This window comes from Glycine soja, chromosome 7 (genome assembly GCF_004193775.1).
Source record: "Glycine soja cultivar W05 chromosome 7, ASM419377v2, whole genome shotgun sequence".
Lineage (NCBI taxonomy): Eukaryota > Viridiplantae > Streptophyta > Magnoliopsida > Fabales > Fabaceae > Glycine > Glycine soja.
Genome location: NC_041008.1, coordinates 18,171,302 through 18,198,390, shown reverse-complemented (window position 1 = coordinate 18,198,390; position 27,089 = coordinate 18,171,302). Strand labels below are relative to the sequence as shown.

The 27,089-nt window shown below is 31.7% G+C and overlaps 4 protein-coding genes across 4 annotated transcripts; all 4 read right to left on the bottom strand.

Annotated features, from left to right (window-relative positions):
- Nucleotides 1-5,747: 5,747 nt before the first annotated feature.
- Nucleotides 5,748-6,518, bottom strand: LOC114420468. Its single transcript, XM_028386358.1, has one exon. It carries the CDS (start codon nt 6,516-6,518, stop codon nt 5,748-5,750), a length of 771 nt encoding a protein of 256 aa, XP_028242159.1.
- Nucleotides 6,519-6,554: 36 nt separating this feature from the next.
- LOC114420467 (myb family transcription factor PHL7-like) lies at nt 6,555-11,000 on the bottom strand. Its single transcript, XM_028386357.1, has 6 exons — nt 10,882-11,000; nt 9,903-9,987; nt 9,358-9,397; nt 9,204-9,261; nt 9,006-9,076; nt 6,555-6,826 (listed from the first exon to the last, which is right to left on the bottom strand). The coding sequence occupies exons 1-6, from the start codon at nt 10,998-11,000 to the stop codon at nt 6,555-6,557; spliced, it is 645 nt and encodes a 214-aa protein (XP_028242158.1).
- A 1,907-nt stretch (nt 11,001-12,907) lies between these two features.
- Nucleotides 12,908-16,805, bottom strand: LOC114419071 (PHD finger protein ALFIN-LIKE 2-like). Its single transcript, XM_028384671.1, has 5 exons — nt 16,449-16,805; nt 16,332-16,364; nt 15,394-15,616; nt 14,223-14,343; nt 12,908-13,492 (listed from the first exon to the last, which is right to left on the bottom strand). The coding sequence occupies exons 1-5, from the start codon at nt 16,537-16,539 to the stop codon at nt 13,241-13,243; spliced, it is 720 nt and encodes a 239-aa protein (XP_028240472.1). The 5' UTR covers nt 16,540-16,805; the 3' UTR covers nt 12,908-13,240.
- A 5,225-nt stretch (nt 16,806-22,030) lies between these two features.
- LOC114419070 (dnaJ homolog subfamily B member 1-like) lies at nt 22,031-26,388 on the bottom strand. The gene is made up of 3 exons (XM_028384670.1): nt 26,065-26,388; nt 25,243-25,676; nt 22,031-22,758 (listed from the first exon to the last, which is right to left on the bottom strand). The coding sequence occupies exons 1-3, from the start codon at nt 26,227-26,229 to the stop codon at nt 22,317-22,319; spliced, it is 1,041 nt and encodes a 346-aa protein (XP_028240471.1). The 5' UTR covers nt 26,230-26,388; the 3' UTR covers nt 22,031-22,316.
- Nucleotides 26,389-27,089: the final 701 nt, after the last annotated feature.

Sequence of the window (27,089 nt, the reverse complement as noted above, 5' to 3'; positions counted from 1 at the left end):
ATTTCTAATAATTATGCCATGTTCATCTAATTTATTTTTAAAAACCCATTTTGTTCCTATGATAGGATAATTTTCAGGTTTTCTACTAGTTTCCACACATTGTTTCTTTCAAACTGATTCAGTTCTTCTTGCATGGCAATGATCCAATTATCATCTACTATGGCTTCTTTTATATTTTTAGGTTCAATCATAGATACAAAAGCCATATTATTGCATAAATCTTTAAGAGAGTGTCTAATTGTTACCCCTTTTGAGATATCACCAATAATGTTGTCAAGGGGATGATCTTTTGAAGCTTTCCATTCTTTTGGAAGTTCATCATTAGATTTGACTTCTTCTGGAGGATCTTCATTGTTTCCTTTACCATTTCCTTTAGAATCTTGTCCATGAATATGCATTTGTTCTAAAGAATCTGCAATATCATCTAGCATATTCTTTCTTGACAAGATAGCATTAGATTCATCAAAGGTAACATGAATGGATTTCTCAATAATCATAGTTCTTTTATTATATATCCTATATGCTTTGCTTTGTAATGAATATCCAAGAAAGATGCCTTCATCAGATTTTGCATCAAATTTTCCTAGATTATCTTTACCATTATTAAGAACAAAGCATTTGCAACCAAAAACATGTAGATGTGAAATGTTTGGTTTTCTACCATTATATAATTCATATGGGGTTTTCTTTAAAATGGGTCTTATTAAGGCCCTATTCATGATGTAACATGCAGTATTGACCGCTTCAACCCAAAAATATTTTGGAAGAAAAGTATCATTTAATAAATTTCTAGCAATTTCTTCCAATGACCTATTTTCCCTCTCAACAACTCCATTTTGTTGAGGGGTTCTAGGTGCAGAAAAATTGTGTTCAATACCATGTTCTTCACAAAATGATTCAAAATCTTTATTTTCAAACTCACCCCCATGATCACTTCTAATGGATGCAATCTTAAGATTTTTCTTGTTTTGTATAACTTTAGCAAGTTTTCTAAATGCTTGGAATGCATCACTTTTATGAGTAATAAATAATGTCCAAGTATATCTAGAGAAATCATCAACTATAACAAGGGCATAGTAATTTCCTTCAAAACTCATGGTTCTAGATGAACCAAATAAATCCATGTGCAATAATTGTAAGGGTTGAGTAGTTGAAACAATATTTTTAGGTTTGAATGAGATTCTAGTTTGTTTGCCCTTTTGACGTGCATCACATAGTTTATCTTTTTCAAATTTCAATTTAGGTAAACCAACTACTAAATCTTTTGAAATTAATTTATTTAAGTGATCCATGTTTATGTGAGCAATTATTTTATGCCATAACCATGGATCATCATCTTTGCTAAGAAAACAATGATTGTTTTCTAGTTTTAGGCTTAAGTCTATCATGTAAACATTGTTGACTCTATGTCCTACATGCTTTATATTAATGTCATGCTTATGTTCTATAAGACATTTTTGAGAATCAAATGATACTAGATAGCCTTTGTCACATAATTGACTAACACTATGCAGGTTGTGCTTAAGACCTTCAACAAGTAGAACATTTTCAATGGAGTTTGAAGAATTTGTACCTATTTTACCAACTCCAAGGATTCTACCTTTGTTGTTGTCACCATAAGTTACATGCCCGCTTTTCTTTGGAGAGATATGTGTAAACTTTGATGCATCTCCAGTCATATGTTTTGAGCATCCGCTATCTATGTACCACTTCTTCCTCAAAGACACCTACATAATCAACTTTTTGACTTAGGTACCCAAACTTGATTGGGTCCTTGTGTGTTAGTATAAACTGAGGATCCTTTTGGGACCCATATCATTTTAATGTTGCTGTAATTTTTCTTAAAGTAGCAAGTAGATATGTCATGTCCTTTTCTTCCACAGTAAAAACAAGTGATAGAACTAAAATTATATTTTTGTGTGGAAGTAGAGAAGTTTCTATGAAACTTTTGTTGTTTTTTCAAATTTATACCCTAGTCCAGCCTTATTGGAAACATATCTTTGTTTTCCTAATATGACATCTAAATTATTTTTACTATAAGAAAATTTTGCAAGTGAGTTTTTCAACTCTTTAATTTCTTTTTCGTATTTTTCACAACAACTACAAGAATATGATATTTTCTTGTCAAAAATAGTAGAGATATGAACTTTTTCATTTGTTTTAGAAATTGAAACTTCATTTCTAAGATGATCTAATTCTTTGTTTAATTTTGAAATTTCATTTTCTAAATTTGAGATTGTTTTCTTAGAAGATGAAACTAACTTTGCAAGTTTAATTGACTCTTTATGCAGATCAGCAAATGCATCTTGCAATTCATCAAAAGAAATAGATAAGTTATTTGAAGATGTTACCTCTTCATCACTTTCATAACTTTTAGCCATAAGGCAGAGATTTATCTCTTCATTTTCTAAATCTTCAGAAGATTTCATATAGTTTTCATCCCATGTGATGTATGCTTTCTTCAATTTCTTTTCACTAAGATTTTTCTTTTCAGACTTCTCCATCTTTTTCTTGAAGATGGGACAATCAACCCTTAGATGTCCAGGTTGATTGCACTCAAAGCATTTTAGAGTAGAGGATGAAGTTTCTATCCTTCTCTTAGATTTAAAATTGGGTCACCTTTGATTTCCTCTTACTTTAAGAAACTTGTTGAATCTTTTTACAAAAAGGCTTAGATCATCATCATCATCTAGATCATTTTCCTTATCACTTTCTTCTTGGATTGAAGATGATGCTTTAAGAGCAATTCCTTTCTTTTTCTTGTCATTTTCTTCATGTTGGCATAATCTCAATAATTCCATCTTGTGTTCCTGTAACTTTCCAAATAGAGTGGCAAGAGACATGTTAGATACATCTCTTGATTCAGTAATGGCCGTTACTTTATGTTGTCATTCTCTACTTAAACATCTTAACACTTTGTTTATGAGATCCTCCTTTTGAAATTCTTTACCTAAGGCTGCCAGATGATTTACTATATGTGTAAATCTCTTTTTCATGTCTTGAATGCTTTCATTTGCATTCATCCTAAACAGTTCATACTCATGGGTTAGTGTGTTTATCCTAGATTTTTTAACATCTGTAGTTCCTTCATGTTTTAATTGTAGAGTGTCCCACATTTCCTTAGCACTCTTACAATTTGAAACCCTGAAATATTCATCCATTCCCAGGGCTGATGTTATTATGTTTTTGGCTTTTAGATTGTATTGAACTCGTCTTCTATCCTCTTCAGACCATCTATCTCTAGGTTTTTCTATTGTTATGCTTTCACTTGATGTGCTACCATCTGTTGTAATTCTTTCTACTGTGGTGGGTATATATGGCCCTATTTCTATGGCTTCCCAAATACTTAAGTCTATTGCCTCAATAAAAATTTGCATTCGGGTTTTCCAGTAGTGGTAACCCTCTCCATTAAAGATTGGAGGTCTATTGATAGAATTTCCTTCTGGAAATAAGGAATTTGTTGAGGCCATTTTTCTTGAAGCTTCTAAACTTTATACAAGAATGAAGCTCTGATACCACTTGTTAGCCAAGTGGCCTCAGATATCTTAAGAAGGGGGGGTTGAATTAAGATATTACAAACTATTTCCCCAATTAAAATTCTATCAAGTTATAAATTCCCTTAATATTGAACTTCTTAAATATTGATTCAAATATAACAATTTGAATATGAATATAAAACAATAATAAATAAAGGAGTTTAAGGGAAGAGAAAGTGCAAACTCAGATTTATACTGGTTCGGCCACACCCTTGTGCCTACGTCCAGTCCCCAAGCAACCCGCTTGAGAGTTCCACTATCTTGTAAATTCCTTTTACAAGTTCTAAACACACAAGGACAATCCTTCCTTTATGTTTAGAATTCTTTTACAACAAGAGACCCTCGGTCTCTTAATCCCTTAGTGAATTAGAAAGAGAAGAAGAATGAATCTCTCTTGAAAGAGATAGATTGAACAATTTGAGCACTCAAATAATTCCTTATTGAATCACAAGTGTTTGGCCAAGGAATTTTTAAGAGGATAAAACGATTTTGCTTTTTAAGAGGATAAGACCTTTTTGTTCTGAAAACTCTTAGCAAATTCGTGTCTCAAGTCACATATATATAGGTCTTTGATGGCCATTCAAGAACCAAATGAAAAGATGTGATTGCTGAGAATATTTTCTGAAAATCTCCTCTGGTAATCGATTATAGTATGTGTGTAATCGATTACAAGCTTTAAAATTTGAATTAAAACGTTCAATAACTGCTGGTAATCGATTACCATATATGTGTAATCGATTACACAGTGCAAATTTTGAATTCAAATTTTAATAGTTGTTGTAAATCATTTTTGGCCACTGGTAATCGATTACATCCTCTGGTAATCGATTACCAGAGAGTAAATCTCTTGAAAAAGACTTTTTAACTTAAATTTCTTGGCCAAACCTTTTGCTACTTCAATTAGGAATTCCCTTCCTATTTAATATACCCTTCCTAAGACTCTAGAGACTGTCTTGATCATCCATCTTGAATATCTTTAATTTCTTTGTCTTGAATAAAGCTTTGAGAAACATGTGATCCTTTGGCATCATCAAAACATTCAGCTTGATCCTTTGTCTACAATAAGGGCATTTGTTACCCAAGACTGATGTAGGGATTCTATTTATGAGATAAACTAAGTGTGTAACTGCATAAGACCAAAATATTTTGGGAAGATTAGCTTGGAACAACAAGGCTCTGGCAACATTGAGAATATGCTGGTGTTTTCTCTTTACTATGGAGTTTTGTTGGGGAGTCTCTACACAACTTGTTTGGTGAACTATTCCTCTTGTAGCACAAAATTGGTCAAATTTGAACTCCTTACCTCAGTTCTAATGGTTTTAACTATGGTTTGAAACTGGTTTTTCACTAATGCACAAAAGGTTTGAATTAAAGGTTTAACTTCTGTTTTATTTTTCAACAAATAAATCCAAGTGTGTCTAGAGTAGTGATATACTATGGTAAGGAAATAAGAATGACCATGTATTGACATTACAAAAACTGGACCCCAAATATCGACATGAATCAACTCGAATATTGCAGTGGTAAAGGAAAAACTCAAGGGAAAACTTAGTTTTCTTTGTTTTGGAATATGACATATATCACAAACATGATTCTTATTACAATGAATGAAAGGAAACATTTCACTGATTGTTTGACCTCTATCAAAAGAGGGATGGCCCAACCGATAATGCCATAAATTGAGCAAACTAGAAGAAAAACTACAGGAGAAATTTTCTGAAACAATGTCGCAAACATAGCTGGGGAGTTCGTTGCAAATAGCAGAGGATTGAGAAGACTTGGTTGTCTGTGTGAGAATATAGGCCTCTTTCTGCTTTAATTGTGTGACTCGTCTTGCAAGCATTGGAATCCTGTATTAAACAGATGTCATCAAGGAAAGTTAGTTTACAAAGAAGGGTTTGAGTCAATTGTGTAACTGATATCAAATTGAATTTTAAACTTGGTAGGAATAGAACATCAGTTAAAAAAATTGGGTGAGAGATGAATTGTGCCAGAAATGGTGGTTGAAACTAGGATTCCATTGGGCAAGGACACTTTGATAGGTGGTATGTGCTTGTATGTAGTAAAGTAACTAAGGGAATTTGAGATGTGATATGTGGCACCAGTGTCCAAGATCTATCTAAAGATTAGTACATTACCTTTGCTTGTTGGATTTGAATGAGTACAAGCATTTACATGGGCAGTGTTTTGTGTGTTGTCCCTCTGATCTTGCTACGGCAGTAGAGCCATCAAATTCTGATATTGGCTCATAGTAAAACCAAATCGTGCATCTCCTTGTGTATCCTTTCCTGATGAATCATCTGGACAGTTGGTCTCATTTCTCTCAGCCATCACCATATATGCAGATCTTGGAGCAATGTTTTTAGAATTCTTGAACTTAAAACCAGCAGGGAAATCGTGTTTCCTATAACAAATGTCAATTGTGTGACCCATTTTTCTGCACCAAGAACATTTCTTAAAAGTGTATCTGTTATTCCAACCATTACTACTCCCTTGATTTCTCTTGGAGTCTGATGTATCATCGCTAACCACAAGAAAAGCCTTTGGCATGGAAGCAATCTCAGTGGCAAACTGTTGTTCTTGTTGAGCAACTAGTGCAAAAACTCGGTTCACATTGGGAAGATTATCTAAGAGCATTAGTTGTGATCTAACACCTGAATATTGATCATTCAGCCCTCGCAAGAATCTAACCACTTGATTCTTGTTTTGCTCCTCTTTAATTTTCTTGATTGCACCACTTGAACATTTAGGATTGCATGTACAAATAGGAAAAGGATTCAAAACATCTAATTCATCCCATAGGGTTTTCAGTGCAATGTAAAATTTCGAAACAGAGTTATAACCTTGCCTCTGGCCGAAGATTTCCTCTTGAATTTCTGAGATTCTAAACAGATCAGCATGGGAAAAACGCTCATGAAGCTCCTTCCACACACCTGAGGCTTTCTCACACCAAAGAATGGACTGTGCAATCTCCACACTCATCGAATTTATTAGCCAGCTAAGAACAAGCATGTTATCTCATTCCCAGAAAGGTAAAACGGCATGATTCTTAGGTGGTTCTACAATCGTGCTGTCAACAAATCCTAGCTTGTTCTTTGTCAACAGGCTCATCTTCATCGCACGAGACCAACTATGATAATTCCCGTCTGAGAGCGGTGGTGAAACAAGGACGGTGGATGGGCTCTCGTTTGGGTGGATGTATAGGGGATTCAATGCATTTTGTGCATCTTGCAGAGTATAAGGGTATGTGGCTTCATCAGCCATTGATGCGCGCAGCAGAGAAAAGAGCTCTGATACCATAATAAATTAACAATTGAAATTTAAATGGATAGAAGATCAATCTTATTCATAAATACATGAAAACTGAAACGGAAAATAAGTGACAAAGCTAGAGATAAGGTAACAGCAACTAAAGTTAAGGAAACAAAATAAGTAGCAGCTAAAGATTAGCAAGTAGTTGGCTCCGTAACAAACGCTAATTAGTTGAAAACTAATTTGACTACGTGTATTAGTTTGAGAATAAAATTTTGACTTAGCTATAAGGAAACAAGACTTTGGATACTTTTGTTAGTGCATAGACGATGTTTGTAGATGTTTACCAAAGGATAGTTCTCTTTGTAGGACAAAATGCTTAGGACGATTTGTAGTAAGTATTGTTAGTCTATATCATTATTCAACAGTCTTATACTTTATTTTTTATTATTAAAATAAAGGGTTGGATCATCTTAGACTTAACATTGTGGTGTGTGATTATATCTTATTAAAGTGAAAGGTTAATTATTTTATGCTTGTTTCAAAGATTTATGCAATAGTTGATCGTCAGAGTGAGAAAGAAATCAAAATTTTGAGAACTAATGGTAGGGGAGAATATACCTCTAGGGAGTTTAAAGAGTTTTAAGAGAAGAAATGCACCATAGATGAAATGGTTGCCTCTTAATCTCTTATACATCCTAACAATGGCTTGGCTGAGGGAAGAAATGGAACCTTGCTTGACATGATAAACGTATGTTAAAGGAAAAAGGAATATCTCATTTCTGTTGGGGATAAGTAATGTCCACTACTGCTTGTGTGTTAAATAGATGCCATGGTGTTAGTGGGATACCTTCCAAAACAGGAACTTACAAATGTCCAACCTTGAACTTTGAAGAAAGTAATTATTAATAGACATATAGCGGTTGATGAGTCAGCATCATGGAATTGGATAGAAAACTGTAATAAGGCAAGATAAGTATTAAGTTCACTGGATGAGATCAACAAACTGAGTCAAGTGATGCAGTAGTTGATTCTATGCAGCATCATGAAAGAAGACCGTAGAGGCATAGATTATCACTAATTACTAATTAGAATTATTGATTATGAGGTATTTTGTGGTAATGCTATCACACCCAAAGGTGATCTAGTATATTTGGCCAATGTAGCTAGTATAGAACCAATAAATTGGGAGCATGCCATTAATTAAGAAGTATGGAAGGAAGCTATGAAGGAAGAAATCATTGCTTCTGTGAGACATCAAACAATGTTGAAATACAAATGTGAAATGAAGTCCTACATCATATGGGAATGAGAAAATTGAACATCATATAAGTGAAAGAAAGACCCATAAACCTGAGCCTTAAAGTTTTATGTTAAAGTGTAGTGTCAAGTTTATTTATATGGCTGTTCATGACTCATTGGTATAAATCTCATTGATGCTTACCCCCTTTTGACGCACAATAGGAACCTGTAGACTTCTCATCTAAAAAGCAACCAGTTGATGTGAAATGGGTTTTTAAAGTGAAATGGAAACTTCATGGTTTAGTTGCCAAGCACCAGACAGGATCAGTAGTAAAGGTGTTCCTTCAAAAAGTTGGGGTGAATTATATTAAGGCGTTTGCATTTGTTACAAATCAAACTGGTTATTGTCATTGATGCCAACTCTAAGGGGTGGCCATTGTTTAAAATGGATATGAAATCAGCAATCCCCAATAATCCACTAGAAAAAGGAAGTATATGTCATGCAACCATAGGCTCTGAAGTAAAAAGGAGAAGAAAACAAAATATAAAACTCAAAAAAACTCTATATGGCTTAAAACTAGCTCCTTAGGCCTTGAACAAAAGGATAGATACATTCCTTCTTCAATAACGGTTTTCTAAGTGTTCAATGGGGGAGTTTGGAGTATATGTAAAAGTTATAAATGGTATTTTTTTTTTATTAGCCAATGTTATTTATTAATTTTTGTTAGAATGTTAATGGTGAATCAAACCCACAACCTCTTCCCACCAAGCCAATGTTTTTATATAAATATGTTATTTTGCAGTGAAGTGAAAATATAAATTAGATTAAAATTCAAGCCAAATAATTTTGTCAATTTTTTTTCAAAAAATTTTACGTGAAAGTGTTTGCTAAAAAAATTGGGTTAATTCCACTCCGATGCTAGTGCCTAGTAGGAATATTTTGGTGAAAGACGAAAAGAGCTTAAAAAAAAGTACCTCTGTTTTTATCACTCAAGCGATTTTGCATTTCTGTCTGCATTTGAAGGACTTCCTTTGGATGAAGAACACTGCTCGATTACAAACATGAATAGAAAAAAATATAATAAATATTTTTAATGGATGCAAAAATAAAAGTTGAAATTATGAAGAAAAGAAAAATATTGCTGTTTAATGTTTAGTTTGTTGTCTGCTCACGTTATAGAACTAAAATTTGGCAGTATATCTGATATGCTTCTCTTCTCAAGCTTTCCTCCTTCATAAATGATTAAGGAACTAGTTATAAATTAGCATGAATTTAGTGTTATCAGTGTTAAATTAGCATCAAGACTTGCTCAAGTAAAAAACTTACTTGTGGGGGACTCTAGAATCAATTTGGAGATCCTGTATTTCTGAACACATCCATGCAGAACTTATTAAATTTCTGAATCTAACTTTACTTGATTTTCAGGTGAATTATTTGAATTCGCATTTTAGATCTGAATAATGGCATTTGAAGTTGAAGAATTTCAAAATTTATAATTCCTTTATCCTTTTTATAAGATAATTTTCAAAAAATTGTTTGTCTCCTTTTATAAGATATTTTTTTTTAATTGTGTTGTATTAATTATTTTCTCTTAAAGTACCCTGGATTAATTAACAATTTTTTTTGGCAAAAAATAGTAAATGCTGAAAATCATTTCTGGTTAAGTATTTTTTTCTCTTAAAAACTAAAACAAAATGTTGACAGTACTTGCATAGCGTATTTTCTTTTTCTGAAATTTATAAAACTACAATGGAAAGTTGAGTTTGAAAATGATCGTGCACACATTATTCCTTTCACATTTCTCACATTTTACAAAGGGGGCAAAATCTCTACCACAAAATTGAAAGTAAGAGAGAGAAAGAGAAAGGAACCTGCAAATGGCTTTTGACGTGATAAATTTTTAATTCTGGAACACCCATAGCCTTCATCCCTATCAGTGTACCTTTTGGTGTTGCCCTTAGATAAACAAACCAGAGCAAGTTAGTGCCAATAATTCTTAAAAATTAACTTGACCAATAATTCAAATAACACACATATAATCATCAACGTCACTCTAACTAAACCCTCACTAGTGTCACTTGTTATAAACTCCAAACTAAACGATATCTTATTATCTTACATTTTCCTTATGTTTAAGACACGTTGGCAAAATGTAAGAATCATGATATACCACACAGAATCACCCGTAAATAAACAAAGATATTAAAAAAATGTAATTTTAAACAAGTTTAATCAATTCCTTTCTATAAATATTTCAAGCACAGGAAAAATGAGATTTTAAAATATTCTCCTCATTAGTGTTTCTAGTGACATTCATGCCTAAACTACATTAACCAATTCTCTAGTCATCTTTTTTCTAAAACCATTATAATTTTTTAAAGACTAATAAAAGTTATAGATAGCTATCACAATTCACAATCTTAATGGCTATCAACAAAGATTAATCATTTGACATATTTCCTAAGAACAAAAGAAAACCAACAATACCAGGAAAAGTAAAAAAAAAATTACTTTATCTAGAAGCCTTTTTCATCTTGACCTGGGACACCACCCTTTTATCCTAATTTTCATTTCACAAAACAAGTTCCACATTTGTGCACAATTACATAATCATGCATGGTGTGGTTAGGGCTTATTGACCCTATAGATGCAAAGTCGGCAGTTGCTCCCTGCACCCACAAATTGCTTCTCGCACCAAATTCGAAATATACATTCTCGATTAGCCTTTCTTTCGAATGTAAAGCCTATTTCTCGTTATCACCTTTTTACATTTCAGAAAGGCTAATCCAATGAATGTAATTAGTCTCTTCGAAAGGTTAAAAATGTGCAGAAACAACTGCAAGTAAAGACTTACTATCAGGGCCCCCAAGTCTATTTACAGCCTCCACAAAACGATCATGGAGTTCTTGTGTCCAGCGTAGGCGTTCTCTGGCAGTGGCCGAGCCACAAGAGCGTTGTTTGGAACCCATAACTGAACTTTTGGGGTCTATGAAACCCAAACCATGGGTTTGTAAAGAAAAAGGTTTATAGCAATAAGGGGTGTCTAACAAGGAAAAAAAAACAGAATTAACCAAAGTTGTGATGTTCACATTAGGGGGTGTTTGGTTTGAGTGTTTTTTATTTTCATTTTCATTGAAAACAGAAAATGATGATGAAAATGTGTTTAGTTGGATTTTTGAAAATATTTTAATGAAAATGAAACCAGGAAACAACCAGAAAATGAAAATAATTGTTTTCATTTTCTTGTTGTTTCCTGTTTTCATTTTCACTGAAAATGTTTTCAGAAATCCAACCAAACACATTTTCATCACCGTTTTCTATTTTCAATGAAAATGAAAACAGAAAACAACCAAACCAAACACCCTCTAAAATTTTGTTTTCAGTTTAAAACAGAAATCTCATTTTGAGTAAAATGAAAATGCGATGACAAAAAATATAATTTTAAACAAATATAAAAATATAAAAAAGACAAGAAATTAACCTATCATAAATTTTCAGTGTTTTTATTTCCTGAAAACAGAAAACAAAAAATCAAATCAAACATATTTTCAAAATTTTAATCTTTGAAAATAAAAATAATTTTTTGAAAATAAAAATAGTTTTCGAAAAATAAAAACAAAAAATAAAAATATAAACCAAACACACCCTTAAATTTCCTTATATTCTGCTAACTGTGTCTCTTGTCGAAAATATCCATGTCTCTAAATTAACTTTTGGTGTCTCTGTCTTGTCCCCAATGGGAGCATTCATTTGGTGGCGAGAATGTCTATGATTCAGTCAATCTCAATTTTCCTGAATTACAAATAGCACACCTAGTTTCCTACTCAATTCAAATTCATTACTCCTCTTTGGGTGAGAAAATTTAAAATTTCAGAGAATTTAAAATTCTCGAAAATTGAATTTGCTTCAATTGAATATCCATCATTTCTAAATATTTTTGTTCGAACTGAGTAATTAAATTTATTCATTCTTTAGTTCTCCATTTTTTTTTTTTTTTTAGTATTCCCTGACTGAGATCTAGAAACTATTCTTTTAAATGACTGTGTTCCATTTAAAGAACTGATATTTTTTAACAAATACTTGTGTCTATGTATGAAAATCAAACCTTGACCATGTACTTAAAAGACATATACATACTAATCATTCTACATTCTACAACATGTTAGTAGTTCTCTAACTTCTCTAACAAAACTTCAAATTAAATCTGAATACTTAAAAATTAAAACCGTCGTAAAACTATAAATGTGGGACACATTAGTCTCCATGGAAGGAACTACCATAACCAACCTTTTAATAGCTCAAGGACCAGAGAAAGTTTTTCAAATGCAGGAACGAATCTAAAGTCGGTGAAAAAGTTAGAAGATTAAAGTAATTATTTGCTATAAAAAAAATGCAGAAGCACTTTAAGGATTAAAGAAACAAAACTAGCTTCTCTTTTTTCAGAACATACTCTTAACCTCTAAGAAACCATTTTTTCAAAATGAAGTGTTAGAACAAGAAACTTCCTTAACAAAATTTCTACACTCAAATCTCAATCAAATCACATGCCTAAGAAATCATACAATATTACCTAAGACGTTAAATTTAACAATAGCTTTTCAGGGTGTTAAAATAAGCTTATTTCAAAAACAGCAACGAAGTTCCAAAGAAATTTATTTCACCTTCAAGTTCACTTCCTATCCACCCTAGCTTGTAGATGAAATGAATTTCATTAGGAGTCCTGTGCTCCAAAGAAACATTGACATACAGCGAATGCACACAAAATCAAAATTTCTCGTCTTACTTGACAACATAATTCAGTTTCTTTTTCGTCAAAAACCCGTGCTTCAAGTATTCCACTCACATAATCTTTTCATTAACCCATCAAGCAGCATAATGAAAGTTCAATTAGAATAATCTGTTGAAAAGGTTTGTTTTCTTAAACAATGTTAAAAATAAAAAAATTACAATATTTAAAGTTCAAGCAAATATTCTACTAAATATAAACTAATCATAAAATTAAAATTTGTCATGTTCTATTCTATACCCTGTGGCATGCACCAATGGTTCATCTGGAAAAACAAACTTAATCCCTGATAAATTTGCCCTTGAGCATCGATACTATGCCCATTACATTAACTTCTGTAAGTGATGTAACAAAATTACAGTATCTTGTCAGCCATGAAACAACACTCACCTCACATGTACCCATTCCATCGCCTCTTTCAGTCTAAGGCCTGCCCCGCCTCAGGCTGCATGATGGACATTTATATTGCTTTATGCTCTCAGCCTTTGCAGGGGTAATCTTAACACACTTCCCATGGAACCACCTCTCACATATGTCACAGCAAATCCAAAACTCATCAGCGTTGTAATTTCCGCCGCAGCTTCCACAAAGTGTTTCATTATGCTCATCTTCATCCTCCTCATAACCCTCATCTACAAACTTTGGGTTGCTTTTAACTTGCCCATCGCTAGATCTCTGCAAATATACGTACAGGAATGCATCATACCAGAAGGTGGAAGCCTCAATAGTTGTGCAATAACATACAAAAGCAGACATCATGGTACAAACAACTTATAATATTACCTTTGTTTTTAATTTTCTTTATATTCTTAGAAAAAGTAAATGTGACAGTGAAAGTGTCTGAACTTATTTCAACAATGACATCAAATTTAGGAGCTAGACATATTAAGGCTTAGCTTAGTGTTATTTATACTTTAAAAAAGAAATAAAATAAAGATATCAATATGTTCAGCCCAAGTGTATGTCTGAGGTTTGTTTCCTGTAACTTTTTGGTATTCTGGTCAGTGGTCAGGATTCACTGTTCTCACCTTACACAATATGCTAGCTAGGACATACTTCTAGAAGCTGCCTGTGCTTTTGTTTGTTAAACAAAAAAAAAAAAAGCAGCATATAACATTGATATGTTGACTTTCATGATTTTTTTATGAAACTTTCATTATGCACAAGCACTATCAAACCAAACCCTCAAACTAATCAATACTGCACTAGCCCAAAAAACAAGAGGAGTTCTGGCAACACACTCTTCACTATTGGTTTAAATTTATTTGAAATTATAAAGAGGAATCATTAAATAAGAAATGTGACCTACAAAATTGTGATTTCCTAACAATTTCAGCTAATTAGTGTATTTAAAAGAGTGTTGCTACTCAAGAAACAATTATCAGTAGAAAAGAAATACACTAACCTTGGCACTTCCCCTAGACTTGCTTCCACTATCCGCAGTTGGCTTGTCCTTAACTGGTTTCCTGTCAGTCACAACTTCAAAAACAGATGGAAGATCATTGATCAAGCTAAATAATCGTTTCCTGCAATAAAGAATTGAGGTAACCATCAATAGAAGGAACCATATGCCAGCAGAGATGCTGAGCAATACCACAGTAAAGAAATTCAATAGAGGTTTTATATATAGAAATCTCTTCCAATCAGCAATTGCATAAATTTCTATTTGAAGAGAAAGCCACAGGGCAAAAAGCATATTAGTCAATACTGAATAGCTTAGCAAAGCAACCAACCCCAAAAGGGCTACAACAGTATAGCAGTTCGCAGAGCAACTATTATTTTAAAAATACCAGACTGCCAAACACCCACTATACCAAAGATAGCAGAAATTTATGAAAGAACTCTGAAACAACCAGGGGCTGCTTTGGCGTGATAAATGTGCTATCGCATGAAATTGACTACACTGGGAAAAACTATAAGAAACCAAAGCAACAGTGTAAACATATAAAACTATACAAACAAATTATTACAAATGAAACTTAATTGCATATATTTCCCTCAAGAATCCCTTCAGTACCATACCTAATCCTAAGAAAGGAAAAATAAAGCAAGAATGAGACAAGGCATTTCAAAGAAATTTTAAATCCCCCCCCCCCCCCCCCCCCCCCCAATGTCATCACATTCACATTTTATAGTTGATTACATGCACAAACTTTCATGGGGAAAATCACATTGGTCAACATGGCTAGTCCCATTGCTAACCATGAATTTACACTTTTATAAGAAAATTAAAATAATTTGCTGGATGGAGACCACTGCAGATCTTGCCAGTAACATAAGATTGTATAAAAAAAATTGCTGCAAAATAAGGAATGCATGTATAAACCTATCAAGCATCAGATCTCAACAGACGATAGAGAAATTTGAATCATCACCATATTATTAAAGAAGTCCACAATTTCTGTAGGCATTCATCCATTATAATGATTTAGATGACTGTTGAGCACCAATTCCAATTGTAACCCATAATTTCAAAGTTAAACAAGGTGCACAAGGATGTCCCTAGTGAATAGAGAGCCACAATGAACTTGAATTATCACATCATACATGAACAAATCCATCAAACTAGATCATACCTTTCATTGCGGTTAAGACGAGCCCCAAGGTAAAAGGCCACAGAAACCAACCATGAATCACTGTGGACAGCAACCAGAGAAAGCCAGTCCCTGCGGTTCATGCCATCCCTAGCAAAATTGATTCCAAGAGCCGGCTCCGGGAGCTCTGGCGGAACTTCCTCCGCTGGCAGAGTTACTTCCCAGGCCTCATTTGGATGTCCATAGAGGCACAGGTTATCCTTATCTTAAAGAAACACACCAGAGACTTCAAATTTAATACAAAGACACAACACATTATCCAATAATTACAAAACCTCAATTTAAATAAAATAAAAAATCAGAACCCAACAAACAAACATGGATGTGACCCTCTATCGACAACGGTCTCAAATGTCATAGAACAAACCCAATGCTATATCATTTGACATTCGCACAATAACTAAGTGCATATTTGGATTCATTTTGGATAATTCAAAATCAAATTGAAATACAACATCACTTTAGGTAAATGATTTTAACTAAATTAAAATGTTCACAGGTTTGGTCCCTTGTTAAGAAATTGACTTTGAGTCCAAAATCGATCTTGAATTGAAGCAACTCCAGGTAACTTTTGCGTAAATAATTTTTTTTTTTATACTTTTACATCCAAGCATAAATTAATTCAGTTCAAAATCAATTTTAATAAAATAAATTCTGAAAACGCTTATCCAAACACACACACACACGCGTAAACTCACGTTTTTCTCATTACCGCCCACTCATTTGAGAAAAAAAAAGAAAACCAACCTTGTTTATTCCAACAACCACGCACAATTCACACTCACACACCAGAGAAGGAAAAAGAAATTAAAAATTCGCAAAACAAAACGAACCCCACAAAAAAATATAAACGAAACTAAAAAAAAAAATAGAGCCGAGAAATAAAAAATAAAACCAGATCCAATTTACCACCCTTTTACCTGGATCACAGAGGCCGTAAAATTCATCAACGTCTGAGAAAAGAAAAGGGCAAAAAAGTCATTAGCAAGAGAGAGAGAGAGAGTGTGTGTGGAAAGAGAAGAGAAGAGAGCAGTTACCGTGAGTGAGAGCGCGAATAACAGAGGTTCTTCTGGCGCTGTAATCCTTGAAGATCTCTTCTACGGTGCGGGGACTGGAAGCCATGTCCATAACCCAATTGGATTGGGATCTAAGCGAAAAAGGGTTTGGGATTTGGGGAAAGCTAAATGGAATTAATTGAAGAGAGAGAGACCATGGGAAGGGAATTTGATCAAAGAGAGAAAAAATAAACTAAAATGTTTGTTGAAGAATGAATGTGTATATAAGTAAGTAGTATTCACTCAATGAGGCAAAATTGCTTCCTTTACTCCTCTGTGATTCTCACTAACTAACTCAATAAGGTCAGAAATTAGGTCTAGACTAATTATGCCTTTCTTTGGCTAAGGGAAAATATACTTCTTACTCTAATTAAGAAAGAAATAAGTGAAAAAAAATAATAATAAGATAAGTGTATTTTTTTTTTTTGAAATAAAGATAAGTGTATCTTGTAGAAGATAAATGAATTAATAAGATAAGATGTGAAACTAATTAGTCTTTATAAAAAATAATAATTAGTTAGTTATCTTCATTCTAATTTTTTCTATCTATTTTGATTCACCTATCTGTTTTTCTTGTAGGAAAAAAAAATCAGATCTTTCTTATTTCTCCCTCTTCTTAGAGAAATTTTAGACACTCTTTTCAAACTTTTTGATCAAACTGGGTAAAAAAAAAAATCTATTTATGCAAATGAAGTAGTATGAAAACAATTTATTAGATTTGATTTTTTTTTTCTTTGCATAGAGTGTAGAAGACATCACTCTCAGTGGCAAGAGAGATCATTCCTGTGACATTTTTTACTTTATATTCAGAAAATGATAAAGCAAATTCTCTCACTCAAGGTGTGCCCCCAGTTATGTGACAAATTAGGTTTGGAATAATTTATTGTAATATTTGTATATTTGTGAACTAAATTAATTATTTAAAAATGTAGGGATTAAATTACCAACAAATGCATAGTTAAAAAAAATAAGTTATTTATCCAATAAAAAATATTAAGTGAATTATACAATTAATTCATTTGACAACTTTTACTATAAGATAATTAATCAAATAACAACTTATTTAATATCAAAACAATCCTTAATTAAAAAAGTATTTTTATAATTATTATGCAAGTCAGGTAACAATTAATGGTATATATATTAATAATATAAATTGTATTGACCTTCCTAAAAAGGTGATATATATATATATATATATATATACTTGGAAGATAAATATTAAATGAATAATTAACTGTTCATAAAACAATAAGAGAATAATGTATCATCAAAGGTATTATATTATTTTTTATTGAACTTATAATAAAATACTTTTTTATTTTTCTAGGCCACAAGTATTTTTATTAGAGACAAATTTATTTAAACTCATGTCAATTGATCCATGCACTTAGAGGTATAAAATACTTTTAAATAGTAAACTATTTTTCTTTACTCATATCAGAATATCTCATATTATAATGATAACAAACTTTTAGTCATGTACTAATTAACTGTTGAAAACAGTCATTTATGTCATTTATTTATTATGCTTATTTAGTTGAGTGTCTATTAATATGCAAGACACAGAGAAATCTAATATATATGATATTAGTAATAATTATATATTAACAATTTATTGACACATATATTAATAATTTTTCAATACTATCAAACTTTTTTGTTAAAGAAAAATACTATCAAAAAGACATTCAATATTAATAACTGAAGTCGCAAGCATCGTTAATCTAAGGTTGGAAACAATATCCAAGGTCAGAAACAAATGAAAATTCTTTTTACATCTTCCTCCATCACAATGACATAGATGAATGTTGAACACTAATTCCAATTATAGCCCATAACTTCTACATTAACAAGGATCATAAGGATGTCCTTAACGAATAAACAATCACAATGAACTTGAACTTGAACTTGAATTATTACAACATATATGCATCTCCATCAAACTAAGATCATACCTTCATTGTGGTTAAGACTAGTTCCAAGGTAAAAGGTCACAAAAAGCATCAACGAATCACAATGCACAACAACTAGAGAAAGCCAATCCGTGAGACTCACATCATCCCTAGCAAAATTGATTTCAAGAGCTGTCTCGGGGAGTGCTGGTGGAACTTCATCTGATGGCAAAGTTACTTCTTAGGCCTTGTTTGGATGTCCATAGAGGTACAAGTTATCCTTACCTTAATTAAAAAAATACGTCAAAGATTTAAAATTTAAGTGAAGGACACAACACAATATTCAATAATTACAAAGTCACATAAAAAAATAATCTCAATTTAACCGAAATTAAAACCAAGCTATTATTGGACATTCCAAGGACAACTAAATAGCACAAGAATAATGCAAGAACTCACTTTTTTCTCATTACTACACACCCATTTTGTTTTCCTCCGTTATCAAGGAAAATGAGGAAGTTGGAGAAGCAAAGGGTGAAAAGAAAGAGAGACATTGGAAAGAGAATAGTAGCATGAGGGAGAGCGCAAATAATAGCAATTCTTCGGATGCTATAGTCCTTGAAGATCTCTTCAACAGTGTAGGGTTTGGAAGGCATTTAGCCAAAGGCTACAGATCAAAGAGTGTAGAGAAACTATGCATCAGTTTTTAATGAATAATTAAAATTGGTCAACATTATTTATCACACAATATTCATAATTAATTATTTGTTTTGATAATAAATAGTAACATTAAATATTATATTACTATTTATTATAATAACCGTTGATAGGATGTAATTAAATTTAATGAATAATTAAATTGCTCAACATTATTTAGTACACAATATTGATATTTAAATATTAGTTTTATAATAAACAATAGCATTAAATATTATATTAATACTTTCGTTCTTTTTTATAAAAAAATAAATTATAGTGTATTTTATATTATAAATAAGAATAGAGGTAATACTATTTATGTTAACTTTGTCAAATTAATTAATTTAAAATTTATTTTACGAAAAATAATAATTAAAAGTAATAATTGTATAAATATGTAGTTAAAATTTAAATAATTCATAGTCTTTGTATATCCATATATATGTAAAATAAACTCGAACTAATGTAAATTTTAGAATCATTGTTGAGGACATCTATTCAAAGTTAACTTATATATCTAATTATATTTATCAAAATTAATTATATTAATGAATACATAGTCTTTTAGCTAATAAGATGTAAAACATTTAATTATATTAATTTTGTATTTAATACAAATACATTAAATCAACCTGATCGTGCATAGATTGGATTCCTTAAGTATGTTAACATGAATTTGATTCTCTTGTCATACGTATGAAAAAAACTTCGTATGAAAAAACTTTTTGATGATTTGTACATCTCAAAGAGTTAATTTCATAACTTTTGATTATAAAAATGTTTTATTTCTAGAAAAAATAAAAATTAAGATATTAAAAAAAAAGTATCTAAGGATATTCAATCCAATAATTACACAATATTTGAATTCAATATTATTTATAGTTACTAATGAAAATTAATATTAGATTATCACTTCTAACTTTTGCTCGTTCCATCAATAGAATATATTTAAATATATATATATATATATATATATATATATATATATATATATATATATATATATATATATATATATAATATTATTGTTCATAAACATATTTTAAGTAATTAATTTAAACATTAAAATGAACTTAAAAATAATTCATTGTCTAATTATACTATTTTTGTTAATTATAGTTTTTTTCCAAAAAAGTTAATTATAAATTAATTAAAAACTATTAATTATTAAAAAATTAATTTATAATTAACTAAATAACTCTATTAATCATAATTATTAATTAATAATCTAACAGATAAATCTAAATCACCAATTTTCAAAACTTGGGAGACCAAATATTAAAATTAAAAATCTAGAAAATCAAAATCGTCAATTTAAAAAATTAGAAGACCAAGATTTAGCCTCTTTATTTTTGTAAACATACAAATAAATATATGTTTTTCTTCTATAATATTAATTACTGTATGTGTTTATTAATTATAATACATAGTTAATTTTACATTTTGTTTCTGAGTAAAAATTATATTTCTATTGTATTGACTGTATTTTTTCCCTTTCTATTATTATTATTATTATTATTATTATTATTATTATTATTATTATTAAAAATAATTATCCCTATTTGATGTACACATTTCCTTAAATTATTTTGCCCTCTAACCAATTCTAAAAACAACCTTTGAATCAAATAGTTATTAGAAAAAATAACTTCTCAAATACAATTATTAAAAAAATAACTCGTGACAGTTATTTACAATTTTTACTTAATATCAAAATTTTCAAAATTAATATTTAATTATCAAAATTATATAATACATAGTATTTCCTTTGTCCCAAAAGGATAGTCATTCTATGTTGTTGTACACATACCAAGAAATAGTAATAAATAGATAAAAGAAAATAAAAAATTTATAAAATTAATCTTACATTATCAATATTTTTTTCTAGATTTTATAACTTATCATTAATATATAAGAGATATAAGTAAAAAAAATAATTAATATTACATTAAAGAAATTAAAATAACAATTATATTTAGACATTTTTTTTACACGGTAATTATATTAGAACGGAAGGAGTACTACTTATACTCAGTTCTTTTTTTTTTAAAATTAATTACTTTAAAATATATTTTACAAACAATGGTGATATAACGTACAATTTATAAATATGTAGTTAAATTTAAAATTACTTCAAAAATAGGAATAATTAGAGCAAATCTAAACACAATTAGAGAATGGTAATTTTGTGTCACACATATATATTTAATGATTCTTTAGTAATTTTGTATCTTTTAAAAATATATAACCAATTAGAGAGTTTAATTCTATAAATATGTTAAATTTAAAAGTAACAATTTTATAAATATGTAGTCAAATTTAAAATTACTTTAAAATCAAATGTAATTAGAGCAAATATAAGGAGGAGTCGTATAATTTTGAGTTGCAAAATATATTTAATAATTTTTTGTTGTGGGTTAAATTTTATAAATATGTAGTTAAATTTCAAATCATTTTAAAATTGGATATAATAAGAACAAATTTCAGGTGAGTCCGTGTAATTTATTCTTAATAAAATAATAATAATTTTGTGAGTCGCACATCATATTTAATATTTTTCTCTTTAAATTTTATAATTTTTAATAAATTTTAATCAATTAGAAAAAATGCTTCCTAACACTCATCTTCCTCTTATTATTAGTTATTTAAATTAAATTAATAAACATTAATAGTCTTAAACAAACAAGGGCAACTGAGATTGCACAACAAAGGGAACAGTTTTTGGAGTATGGCGGCAACAGAGACTCCAAAACTCTCAGTTGAGGCATCCATAACATAAGTTCCATTTCAGGATACAATACTTAGTTAAATACCCTTGTAAGCACATGATTCTGATTTTTGGTGTGCACTAAGGTTCCTTAGTGAACCGCCGGAGATGAATTCCTTTCTAGACATAAAAATCACCAAAATAAACTTTGCTTGTCAAAACATTATTCTAACTTTGAAGAGTATTCTTTCCAGATGACATCATTCAGGAAAAGCAACACGGGGGTAAGAATAATACTAATACAAAGAAATTCAATTCTTGCACAGGCACTTTTCACATAAACAAGTGAATAAGTGGTTAAGAAAATTTTCACTACCAAAAACTTAAGACATGAAACAATTAACAAATGTCATCCTCTAATAAACTGTTCTAATTGAAATCCAGATCACAGTGACAGCAATTTCCATTTGAAAATATAAATAAACCAAGCATAAAACAACTGACATCTTGCAATGTTAGCTAAATGGTAGGAAGAGCTACCCCTGTTGCTTAGGGAGATGTCAATAATCGCTTGATGCCACTTTTCTGTTCCGATGTAAGCCTGGAGGGAAACTTGATATTGAACTTGATTCTTAAGTTCCCTTTCTTGGAAGGTTCTTTCGGAATGGGCATACCCTCTCCTTTGACAACTTCTTCATATGTCGGACTAATAGTGGAGTTAATGGGGATTGTAAGACTCCGCCCATCAAGGGTTGTCAGCTGCGCTGTGTAGCCCGTCAAGGCTTCTACAAGCGATATCTTCTGGGTGACAACAAGATCATTGCCATCCCTTTTAAAGAGACTATGAGGCTTCTCATCAATAATAAAGACAAGGTCTGAAGGGATAACTCCTCTCTGCTCATTTCCCTTTTCCGGAAAAGTTATTTTTGTTCCTTTCTTCCAACCTGGCTTTATCTCAATTGTAAGGATTTCGTCTACTGTGGAGGGTCTCCTACAAAAAAGAAAGGAAAACATATAGTAGTCATAATCACAAGCAATATCAAAGATTTCACACACATTTTCAAAATCCATCTTACATTCTTATGCAGCCTAATTTCACAGGAAATTCCTACAAGATGATTCTTCCATGTTAAAAGTAAAAACCATACGAAAATTTCATTTAATCAGTCATACAAAGAGAAAGGACCAGCATTATTATCCTTCAACTGACTATGAAAAGCCATCTCCCATAAAAGCTCCCCAAATGTACATTAGACTCCTATAGTCCTACCCATGGTAGTCAAAATCGAGATCTTACTCAAGATCGGAAAGGAGAGTATGGATTGTAAATCGGGAGATCATAACACGGATTGTAAGATCTATCAAAATTTATGAAATGATATAATCATATGATATGTGCATATATGAAGTAACATAAATAATTATATCACACTTGAAACACATAATTGAACTTCAATTAAAAAAAACTATAATTTTCATTGAAGTTTTCTAGCATCCCACCAACTGAAATGCAATGCTTCCAAACTATATCACTCATATTTCCAGCAACATTTTTAGGAGGCACAGGTACAGAGGAGTTTGGAGTTGGGGTTGAAGTCATTTTTTTAATGATGGTGTAGAACAGAGGTGTTCGTCTACTGTGAATAGAATCACACAGATGGTGTGTCTGCTGCAAACAGAATCACAAAGATGAGAGGAGACATATGAGAGAAGAATGCAGTCTACACAAACAGAGAAGAAAGAAGAATATTGCGTGATAGAAAGAGAAAAGTCACAAGTGAGCGATAGTTTCTTTTTGGGTAAAAAGAAAGGGGGGGAAGGGGGGTTATTTTTGCCAAAGGAAGAGGGGTAGTTTTATTTTTAGGTGAAAAGGGGCAGCGGGAGTATTTGGGCAGAGAGGGAATAGCGAAATAGGACTTAAGTAATTAGGGTTTTTTTGGGCTGAAGCAATCCCAGGTTAAAACGAGGTTGCTACCTGCAAAAAAAACTCCAGGCTCACAAAAAGCACCGCACTGCAAGTCTCGATTTTCCACTGCGATCCAATGCAATCCGCCAAAATTGAGACCCAGCTGCGACATGAGATTGGAGAGGGTGGAGAAGATCGTAAACTCGTACGATCTTACGCTCCAGAACACGATTTTGACTACCATGGTCCTACCAATGCACATGTTTGGGAATGGATTGTATTTTTGAAAATAACAATTTTTTTTTCTTTTTTCAAAAGCTCTTTAGGAAGCTGTAAATAAAATGACTATTTTCCCAAAAAAATAAACCAATTCAAAGACACACCTAATGGAATGAATTAGGAAGAAAAAGGAACAATTAGTTACTACAAATTTGGATATCTCCAAATACAAATGTTTAAATTATGGGCTACTAACCAACATGTGCTGTGTGACTACTCGAGAATAAGTTTCAAGAGAGATATAGGCCAACTGCTTGAGTGCTTTGCACTCAGTATACTGACATTTATATAATAGAAAAATAGGCAATTAATATTTACAAGAATAATAAAGAATCAAACCGTTTTCTGAGATCCTAACGTCCCCAATGCTTTATTAATTCATAATGTTTCCAAAGCTATAAATGTAACAACCTGTTTTAATCATAATAGTCAATAGCAAGCTATAACAACATTCTCCTAGAGGGAGAAACTATTTTTCCTAACTCGTGGGAGAAACTATTTTTCCTAACTCGTGGGAGAAACTATTTTTCCTAGATTTCACAACTTGCAACACTCTCCTGCATCCGGACAAAACACACCAATGAGTAGAGACTACATTGTAGTATCTTCAAATACAATAGCACAGTATTGTGGAAGGTATAGATTTATGTCACTCTATTTTGTTGGCTTATCCAACATCCGTTCAATAAGACATTGTGTCAATACTCCAGATTTTATCAAGTGTAGACAATTTAAAAATAAACACATTGTATTGAACAAGGTAATTTATATAGGAATACCAAGAAAAAAAATAATGAGGTCACAACTAAACTGAATCAGTGACAAAAACTTAAAACAATAAATTCCTTTTTACTTAATCTCATGAACGAAATTATTGCCACAATGAATAACAAACCACTAGCAAAATACCACATTCAATGTCTTTAGCATTAGAAAATTGTCCGTGGAAACGGCATAAAGCATGTAATTTACAGAGCCTTTTAAGAAATAGAGTATCAAAACTACATAAACGTTATACGTGAAAAATCTCACCCAGCATCAGAATCTAGCACTTTAACAGAAGAAAGTCAATTACTATAAGCCTGCGACACTGCAAACATACAGTTCAATTTCAAAGCAATCAAAGCGATCAATCCAACTGATCAGATTAAAACAAATCATCAAACTCCACTTGAAAGTCAATAATCTGGTTCCATGCAATAACACACTAACATAAATAAACTCCGGGTGTCCTTGACGAAACTAAAACGTACGACATGCAATGCAAGTAAGTAAAAGTAGAAAACTCACCCACTGGCATCACTAACATCCCTTGAAATCTTCATTTTCTTGGTAGTTCCTTTATACAAATCCTCCAAGCTACAAGGCAATGGTCTCTCAATGGCTGCACCTTTCCTTGGCATATGTCCAGAGCCCTCCCCAGCTGCACTTCTAAATTGAGCAAAGATATCCTCACCAAACGGTCCACCCCTGGAAAATCCAGAGCCACCAGCTCGGCCACCCATGTCCGGCATTCCACCACCAAAGGGTCTCGAAAACCCGAAAAACTCCGAAAATATATCATCTGCACTTCTGGGGTTGAACCGGAATGACGTCGCTCCACCGTCACCGCTGCTGCCGCCGCCGCCACCACCAGGAAAACCACCTGCGCCCATCGGCACCCCATTCAGCCCCTCCTCACCATACTGATCATACACTCCTCGCTTCTGTGGATCACTCAAAACCTGTTTCACAATTCAAATAAGCAAAAAAATAAAATAAAATAATCAACCTCAGAATAACTGAAAATTGAAAAACCTTTGAACATCAAATTACCAACAGTGATAAACCAAAAGCCTACCTCGGACTTTCAGATTGAAATTAGAAAACCCCACAAACTCAAAATTGAAAATCCTCCACAAAAAATTGCAACTTCGTACGAAATAAGACGACATCAAATTCGAATTGCGTTCTGAAACACTCAGCTCTATAACATTCAAATTAGGGCAAAACAGGAAAACCCCACAAATGGAAAACAGTTTTCATACGAACCCTTCAACAAAATCACAACTTTCAAGGGGAAAACAAACAAACAGACTCAAAAGGGCATGTATATATATTGAATTGACATACATCATAAGCTTCAGAGATTTGCTTGAATTTAGCTTCAGCCTCTCTCTTGTTGTTAGGGTTCTTATCAGGGTGCCACTTCATGGCTAGCCTTCGATATGCTTTCTTGAGATCCTCATCTTTGGCGCTTCTATCTACCTGAAGAATCTTGTAGAAGTCCACGCCCATGCTTTCTCTGTTTTTTTCTTCACTGCTATGAAACAAGATAAAGGAGGAATTGTGAATTATCTCATATCTCTCTCTCTTTACAGCATCATGATATCACGTTCCTTCTGATACAATACAGGTACCGGGAGGAATAGATGTCGATGCTGCTGCTAGTCCAATCCCAAATGTGGTATAAATATATCATTTATTTATAATCTTATGTTAATTTAACCTAGCTAATAGTTGAATAATAATAATAATAATAATAATAATAATAATAATAGGGTAGGTATATATTCCTTGAAATTCTTTTAACTTGTAGATTCTTATTTGATATAATTCTTAAAATTAAGTTATTTGGTTTGATTTTTTAAATTATAAAATACTATTTTAATCTTTGAAATTAAATGATAATTATTTTGGTCCTTTATGAAAAATTAAAATGATTTCACCTGACTCAAAAAATTAGAGAAACTTGTCGATATCCGTAAAATTTAAAATTGTAGTACCACATTTGGCGGATATGCGAGATTTTTGTTTTTTGCAAACATGGGACTAAGACGTCCCAAGAGAAAGGAATTGATTAAAAAGACTCGTGAAAACAAGGTTCCATAAACATACTTGATTAAAAAAAACAAAAACGTGTCTATTGGGTTATGAAGAAAAGATGCAACAAAATCAAAGATTTTTATGTTCCCGGGATTTTGACAAGTTATACTTTGTGGAACATTTATCACTTGATTTGTTTCTCTATAGGTCACTTGATTTGTTTCTCTATATATATGGTTTCACTCATAAACACCACCATTAGTTATATATTCTATCCGATTTTAATTGCAATATTTTTTTCAAAAATTTATTTATCTTTGTTTATAAGTTTA